An 8,504-nucleotide genomic window follows, 5' to 3' on the forward strand; every position below is an offset into this window, starting at 1 on the left:
TGAAGGGTTGCAAAGTCCACCACAACTCGGACATCCGAACCTCCAGTTCTAGATTTTGTTCCCTTCGAGTTTTTAACCGTGAATTCAATATGCCGCAAGCTCAGCTACCAGTCATGCAGTATAGACGCAGCCGTGGAAGACAATTTACTCGACGGGATTACAGTACTTTTAATCCAGTTACTCATGTTATTTTCGATATGGACGGATTACTTCTGGGTGAGTTCTTAATTTAAGTATTATGTAGCTTTGGCCATGGCCGCCATTGTGGTCAAATTTTTCTCCCCACTATAAATTTTATTGAAATAAAACTGCCAAGTCCAAGTAATTCTAAGCAACCCTGGTAATTTAAAGAACAGTAAAAGTTATTGTGTCTTGTTTTAAGACTGCTCCAAACGTCCTGAAAGATTTTAATATTATGAAGCTTATTTAATTCTTGCTCTATTTAGATACCGAGAGGTTGTACTCCGTGGCCATTGGTAGAATTACCGAGCGCTTCGGCCAGGAATTCACGTGGGACATAAAGCAGAGGACTTTGGGTCTGTACGTTCGAAATACCGCCAAGCTCCTGATTGACGTGATGAACTTGCCAATTACCGTCGACGAGTTTGTGTCGGAATGGGAACAAAATTGCAAGGAGTTACTTCCTACTTGCAAGCTACTGCCAGGCAAGATTTAAATTTTTTACTAGCTAATTTGCTGGAAAACTGGCGACATCTAATGGGAAATATTTCCTAGTCGCCGCCACGTTTGAACGTTTTGGTATTTATAATTTGTTTTCTTGGTGGTCTTTTACAGGCGTTAGACGCTTCTTACGGCATTTGGATTCCCATAACATTCCGTACGCTATTGGTACCAGCTCAACCAAGGAGAACTTGCTGTTAAAATCCCAAAGGCATAAGGAAATTTTCAATCGCTTCCATCATGTCGTTGTTGGAACTGATGTCAAGAACGGCAAACCAGCTCCAGATATATTTCTTCGAGCTAGCCAACTATTCGATGACAACCCCAAGCCATCTGACGTAATTATTTTCCATAATATTTTAATCATCTTCAAATATCTCATCTCAAACTTTTGAAATTTTTCTAAATTAAATATAAAATTTTATCCTGTAATCTGTACCTTTTTTTTAGTGTCTAGTCTTCGAGGACTCTCCCAGTGGTGTTGAAGCTGCATTAGCCGCTGGAATGCAGGTTGTAATGGTTCCGGATGCCCGTCTATCCATTGACAAGACTGACAGAGCTACCCTAGCTATTGACAGCTTCGAACTCTTTAAACCAGAAGTTTTCGGTCTGCCACCGTTCATTCGCTCAAAATCTGACGTGGCCAATGTAGACTTTGCGAAGAATTCTAACTTGCGTTATTACTAGTAAGTATGTAATACGAATGTACATATGTAAATTATGAATGTACGTGAAATTGTCTTTTTCATTATAAATGAAAACTTTTACTCAAGATTTTAATAAAGTAGCATTGGAAAAAAAACTAATCTCGTTATTTGATAATACCTTTTTTCGTAAGCTTAATTACTAAGTGTACAATCATCAATAAACTGGTAGTTTAATAATATAATATTGTTGGAATTTTTTTTTCAAAACATAAGATTAACCTGTGGCGAGGGCCATCTATGGTCAAACATTAAATCCACTACAAAGAAACTATTAAACACTGTCGATGATAAAAAAAATTGAAAAATTAATGGTAAGTTTGAGCATGGATTAATTAACTAATTAATTAATTCATGGTTTGAGCCATAGGATTATTTTAAAAGTTAAATCCGAAAAAACTAAAGAGAATTTACCATTCTGTTCCGCTTGCATATAGATGGCAGTAGTGCGTGAACATAAACCGTTTCGGCGGCTAAATCGAATTTTTTGGTGAGGCTTTGTAAACCAGATTCGTACGGTATCGTATTTAACGGCGTGAGGTGCATGTTTAACCGTTAAAGGTTACGTTTGCTATTTATTTATTCATAATGTTCAAACTTGAGTTAGAAATTTCTTCCTGAAATCATGACGCGATAGTTAACCTATTATAGTTGTGATATACGGTTAGATATTTTTAAACTTCTCTGAATTATCAATAGGTCTCTAGTATATGTGGTAGAAGAAATAACGCAAGTTTAAAAAGCACATATGCACTTGAAAGATATTTCAAAAGTATAATTATGATGGTCTAATGAGAGGGGGAAGGAAATATATCACTGGCTTGCGCTTCAATCGGTTCTAAGACCTCAGTTTTAGGTAACCAATGAAACATTGGGTTAATTGGATGTTTACAAGTGGCAGGGTGACCAGACTTCCTACATTTTCATTGCTTTCCTATAAATTTCTTTTATTTTTAACCTTATTTCATATAATTTCACCAGTTTTCATTCATTTTACTGGTTGTGCATATTTAGATTTTCAATTTTATCTGTAATTTCCACCAAACAACGGGAAATAGCAAAGTTGTCCGAAAAGAATATATTTTTCAAAATGCTAAATATATCATTTTGTATTTAGATTTAGAAAAAGTATTTTACATTTTGAATTTTGAGTTTCTAGGAATCTATTTTACATTTTGTGAGTTTGATGTGTGGAAAAATAATTTCAAAATGTTTTTACTCTGGTACCATCATTGCAGCTCTTGTAGGAAAAGGTTATTTATTAATTAATGATTAATAATTGCAAACAAATTTTGGTAACTGATTAATAATTGCAAACAAATTCTGGTAACTAATTAATGATTAATAATTACAAACTTATTGCGGTAAATAATTAATTATTAATAATTACAAACTAATTGTGGTAACTGATTAATAATTTCAACTAATTGCGGTAACTAATTAATGATTAATAATTTCAACTAATTGCGGTAACTAATTAATTATTAATAATTGCAAACTAATTGTGGTACCTAATTAATGGTTAATAATTACAAACTTATTGCGGTAAGTAATTAATTAATAATTTTAAACTAATTGTAGTAATTAATTAATTATTAAGAATTACAAACTAATTGTTGTAATTATTAAGAATTACAAACTAATTGTTGTAATTAATTATTAAGAATTACAAACTAATTGTTGTAATTAATGATTAATAATTACAAACTAATGGGGTAATTAATTATTAGTTTCCACAGTAAGTGGTAACAGTAAATAGAGTGCATTTGTAAAAACATTTTGTATTTTGTATTTTGAGTTATGGAGAAAGTATTTTGCATTTTGAGTTATGGAGAAAGTATTTTGCATTTTCAGTTATGGAGAAAGTATTCTGCATTTTACATTTTGAACAATCCTGGAAAATGGTATTCCTTTATTTTGCTTATTTTTTTATTTTATATTTTCTTATAATTCGCCTCCGAATTTTCGAGTTATCCTATAAATTTTCCCATTAATTTCCCTGGTCACGCTGAAGGTGGGAGCAAGCTTAAAAATATTCCTAGTCGTACTCCCCAAGTAGAAATAGAAACATCATATTTAAACAATAAAATATTTAGCAATAATTTATTTTATTTTGTAATCCATAGTATTACATTATGACTGATAACTATTTTCCTGCTGGTTGTGGCGGTAATGCTCCTGGACCTTTTCCCAATCCTCCAGGAATTTTCCCATTGAATAAACCTTTAATAACATCAAAAAAGCCTCCTAAATTGCCCATCACATCAGAGGGATTGAGCACACCCGGTAATAAGGCCGATCTTTTGACTTTTAGTTGGTTATTATTAGAAGGTTTTTCCTTCATTAGATTGTGGCACATCTGAAGTAAAATTAATATTAATTATAGTATTTGGAAATGGCCCAATTAATTTGTTGACTAACCTCATTATCGTTATCTATTAACAAGTTTAGCTGAAATTTTAAAACTTATGAATTATTTTCAAATTTTGAATACTTGCATTATAATACATTAATACCCCTAAGTATATAACACTTGGAAAATTTTATTACAAAAATTTTTGAAGTAGCGCCACTCTGTAGTGGCGTCTTGAACTAATCTAACCCAACATAATATTCCGAAAATTTGGCGCGTGATTTTGAATACTGTTTAATGCGAATTTGGCCACACTATGGTTACGCAACAGACGAAATTGTTTTGTAGTACTATATGATTGACTGAATTTGAACTGTGACTCCTTTCGGATGACCAATAGAAAAATTCAAATCACAGAGGGCTCAGTTTCCTGGGTACAAAGTTGCTAGTCGTTTCACTGATTTATCTTTGTTTAAGAAAAGGTAAGAAACAATGCATAAGCAAGGCTTCAAGTGTCATACTTATTACTTAGGGGTATTATGTTACTTATGGTTATACGAAGAACCGATTTACGCAAGGGAGAACTTGGAACCGGCTAAGTTTTCACTATCATGTAGTTCTACTATTTGTTTGGTAAAACGTAGATGCTTCCATCTACTGACCGAAATTAAAAGTATTTATATTATCAGCTTTCAACATAATAATTTTACCATTTGGTAACTACTTCTAAATATACCTTTGGAAAATACGGTAACAATATTGTTAAATTTAAAATTTATTTTAATAATTAATAATTATTAAAATTATATAATATAAGGAGCAAACAGTTCTACGTCACACGACGTCACCCAATAGGCGGCGACTGCCAAAGCTACGGAGTGTTAGTTCCGTAAATAAAAATAAAACCAGAAAATTATACGAATATAATGTAATTAATACACTATATATTAATATTTCTAAAATATAGCGTACTTATATGAAAATTAATATATATTTTTAATTAGTTAATATAATAAAGCTTCGTATTTATTTCAAGTGATGGCGCCCTACACCTAAATATCCAGATGGGGCCTGAAATAGGGCGGGGCGTCGGTATTACATCGTAACCATTAAGCTATAAGCTTCAGTTCCTGCTTCTTAATTGCGTAAATTTGTTCTTGGCTATACAGTTACCTCAGCCATTGTGTTACACATCTGTAATAAAATGTTTAAGTTTAATTTTAAAGAATCTAAACTTTAGCACTACTTCTAAATTGAAAATGGCACTTACGTCTTCAGATTCGAACCCGGAGTTGATTTGCTGGAATTTAGAAATAAATATATTATTTTACCTCGTTTTGGAATTTTTGAAATTTAATTTAAGGTAGCCAATGACTGAATTTACGGTACTAGATCAACTACGTTTTGTTAGATGGCTTGCAAATATTTTTTTTTTCAAAGATCTCGAAACTGCGATTAATTTTCGAAAACATTTACTATCTCTATAATAAACCAGAAAAGCAATTCGATCGAAATAAAGAATTAGGAAAATAACCAGCTGGACAGCGTTGCCAGGTCCTGAAAATCAACATATCGTACCAGAGCCAAAAAAATATAGATGTCAGAATACTGAAATACTGTCGTTTTTATTAACATTTAAAGGTCGACCAATTGAAAACCTATGTTTAGTGTTTAACTGGTTTTCAGCGAAATTAAAAACATTAACGTATGCCTAAGCTGAATTATCGAAAAATGTGCACTATGTAGTTCGGCTTTTATAATATCGTACGTCCCCAAAATGAGCACTTAATTATCGACGTGTACGATTATTATCGTACGTCTGGCAACGCTGCAGCTGGGATGTACCTTACCGCTAGGGCTTAAAGGGTTGGAAATGCAGTTATAAAAGTTTCTAAATAGTAGATACCTAAAAATTGTCTTTTACATTTTTACCTTTGTGCAAAATTACCGACTACCTTTTCAAATAGTACATCCGAATATTCAATGTATTTGAAATTTATATACCTAATTTTCATTTTAATTATTTTTAGTCAAATAATATTTATTTTTTAATAATAATTATCTGGGACCAATCAGCTAGCAACATTTATGCAAAGATGAGACAGAAGAATTCGACTGGAAATCCTTATAAACCTGCAAACTCAACGCGTAAATCGTCAATGTTTTTTCGTTTTATCAGAAGTACATAATGTGTCTTGGCCGAGAAAAGTACCCATATGCAGATTTATAAGTTAAGAGGAACCACGGCTATGGACTGCATTGCAAAGAGTGTTAAAATACGCGAAGAAGTAGAATAGACCATATTGAAAAAGGATAAAAAAGCTAAACCCTAACCAAATTTGAAGGAATTTAAAAACTTACAAATAGCTCGTACCGATAGGTCTTCGAGCAAACATAAAGACGTGAATCTCGGACCAAATAGATATTCGAGTGAAAAACTAAATTAAATAAATTAAAAATTGCCTAAACATTGCCAAAAGTTGTATTTTTGGGCTTCCTTTTGGGCTGTTTCAGAAATATTTACCGTTTTTGGGCGAAAATGTGGGCTACTTTCTAAATTTCTTTTGCGAAATTTTGGGCTAGTTTCAAATTGGCGGTTTTTTGTTGGGCTAGATTTACGACAAATTTAGCGTCCCACTCCATAGATTTTCCGGCAGCCCTACCTGATAGAAGACTTCGCCTAAGGCCCGATAAACTGCTAACGCGCCCCTGCTCGTACAAGATACATGGCTGTGTTCAGTAAGGCTCAACGGACTCACCGTTGAGTAAACGTTGAGTCTGTTTTCTTACTATACGATTTTTCGTATTTCCGGTTTTGAAGTCGCGTTTCTCATCGGCTACTCAACGAAGTCCTCGTATGTAAGAGCAGGTATTTTCGTTGCTCGAAGGTATAGTGACGTCATACAAACGAAGATTAGCGACAGCATTAATTTATTTGTCGTTAAACTTAATGGACTTATTGATAAATATATTATTTTGTTGCAAAAAATGCCAAATAACTACGAAAAAACCTAATATTTCCGTAAATTTGCCTTGCAATCTAAATTATTTGTATACGTGTGAATTTCTGTGAAGCCTTTGTACACATGAGGCAGTCCCGAAATTTGCGATTTTCGAAAAAAGTGTTTAGCAAGATTCTCCGTGACGTAAAAATACATTTTTTAGGGCTATCCGTTCAATCTTACTGAACTCAGCCTTTATAAGCTTCTGTTTTTATTTAAATCCATAAAAAAATACTTAACCGGACTAGAGAAGTTTTGTCTCATGAGTGTTACAAAATCTGGTTTGGATACCTTTTATCGAGAAAAAGGTTGATAATTATTGTCCATTACAAAGAAAAGCAAAATAAATCTTACCGTTAAACATGGCCACATGTGGTTATAAATATCGCCCAACGTCGCTCGTCTCTTAGCCTGGATTTCGTCAGTCCTTTTATCAATTTCGATTACTATAACAGAAGTGGTCATTTTGCAAATATTTATTTTCCAATCAAAGTTATGAAAATTTCTTAAGAATTGTTAAGTTAAGAGGAACCACCTTTGGACTGCATTTCAAAGAGTAATAAAAACGCGAATAATTTGAATTTCCATACTGAAAAAGGATAAAAAAGCTAAACGCTAAACAAATTTTAAGAAATTTAAAAACTGGCAAATAGGTAGTACCAATAGGTCTTCGAGCAAACATAAAGACGCGAATCTTGGACCAAATAGATCTTCGAGCAAACATAAAGACGTGAATCTCGTACCAATAGGTCTTCGAGCAAACATAAAGACGCGAATCTCGTACCAGTAGATCTTCGAGCAAACATAAAGACGGACCAAATAGATCTTCGATTGAAAAACTAAATTAAATAAAATGAAATAGCCAGAAATTCTATTTGGCCCGAGATTCGCGTCTTTATGTTTGCTCATGACCTATTGGTACGAGCTATTTGTAAGTTTTAGAAATTTCTTTAAATTTGTTTAGGGTTTAGCTTTTTTATCCTTTTTCATTATGGACTATTCTCTTTAGAATTGTATTCAACAGTAATTTTTTTGAATGAACATAAGTACCAAGGGTATGTTGAAGGTGGAGAAGTATTTCCAGGCATATATCGTGAACTTCCTGATTGACGTGGCTAGAGGTAGCTGAAGCGGCCAGGGCCACTAGCAGCAGCATTATCATCCCGGTCATGGCACTTGTAGATTTCAGTAGAGCAAAACTTTATATTTAACTTTATTTTCGTTTAATGTCCAAGTTGTTCGTGCACACTGCGTTTTATTAGAATTTTCCGAGGCATTGTTTTGCAATTTTATGAGGCAGGCTGAAGTAATAAATACATTGTATATCCCTGTGTTTGTTAAACGAATTTATTAGTGAGTTGGCGGTGTATACACGCTGTGAAATATTTCGTTACACTTGAACACGTTGTTTTAACAGACAATTCTAAAAGACTTGTGTTACTAAGATCACGTACAGCGTAGCCGATGCCGCCGTATTCTTAGAGATCAGCGGAACAAATAAATTCACAGGCAAAATTTCGATTAATCATAAAAACTTTGGTTACCTGTTTATTTACGAACATTTTATACGAATAAACAACGATTTAACATGCAAAAATAATCGATTTTCTCTGATATTTTTTGGATAATGGTCGGTTATGAATAAAAATAAATAATTTGATAATTTCTTATTCAAACGCCGAGCTTTACGTATTCCACATAACTCACCAAGAATTAAGTTTATAATGGCCTAGAATATCTTAATCGAAAGGAAATATCATGCCC

General features: G+C 33.0%; 2 protein-coding genes across 2 annotated transcripts; one reads left to right on the plus strand and one right to left on the minus strand.

Moving 5' to 3' along the window:
• On the plus strand, positions 1-1,483 carry LOC149961978 (pseudouridine-5'-phosphatase-like). The gene is made up of 4 exons (XM_090172619.1): positions 1-216; positions 447-665; positions 796-1,019; positions 1,132-1,483. Exons 1-4 carry the CDS (start codon positions 90-92, stop codon positions 1,366-1,368), a joined length of 807 nt encoding a protein of 268 aa, XP_090028745.1. The 5' UTR covers positions 1-89; the 3' UTR covers positions 1,369-1,483.
• Positions 1,484-3,531: 2,048 nt separating this feature from the next.
• Positions 3,532-7,911, minus strand: LOC149961979 (uncharacterized). Its single transcript, XM_090163459.1, has 7 exons — positions 7,791-7,911; positions 7,095-7,186; positions 6,981-7,031; positions 5,009-5,038; positions 4,912-4,932; positions 3,807-3,836; positions 3,532-3,744 (listed from the first exon to the last, which is right to left on the minus strand). The coding sequence occupies exons 1-7, from the start codon at positions 7,909-7,911 to the stop codon at positions 3,532-3,534; spliced, it is 558 nt and encodes a 185-aa protein (XP_090019585.1).
• Between the last annotated feature and the right edge of the window lie 593 nt (positions 7,912-8,504).

The sequence above is a fragment of the Leiobunum rupestre genome, chromosome 1, assembly GCF_980474605.1.
Source record: "Leiobunum rupestre chromosome 1, qqLeiRupe1.1.hap1, whole genome shotgun sequence".
Classification (NCBI taxonomy): domain Eukaryota; kingdom Metazoa; phylum Arthropoda; class Arachnida; order Opiliones; family Sclerosomatidae; genus Leiobunum; species Leiobunum rupestre.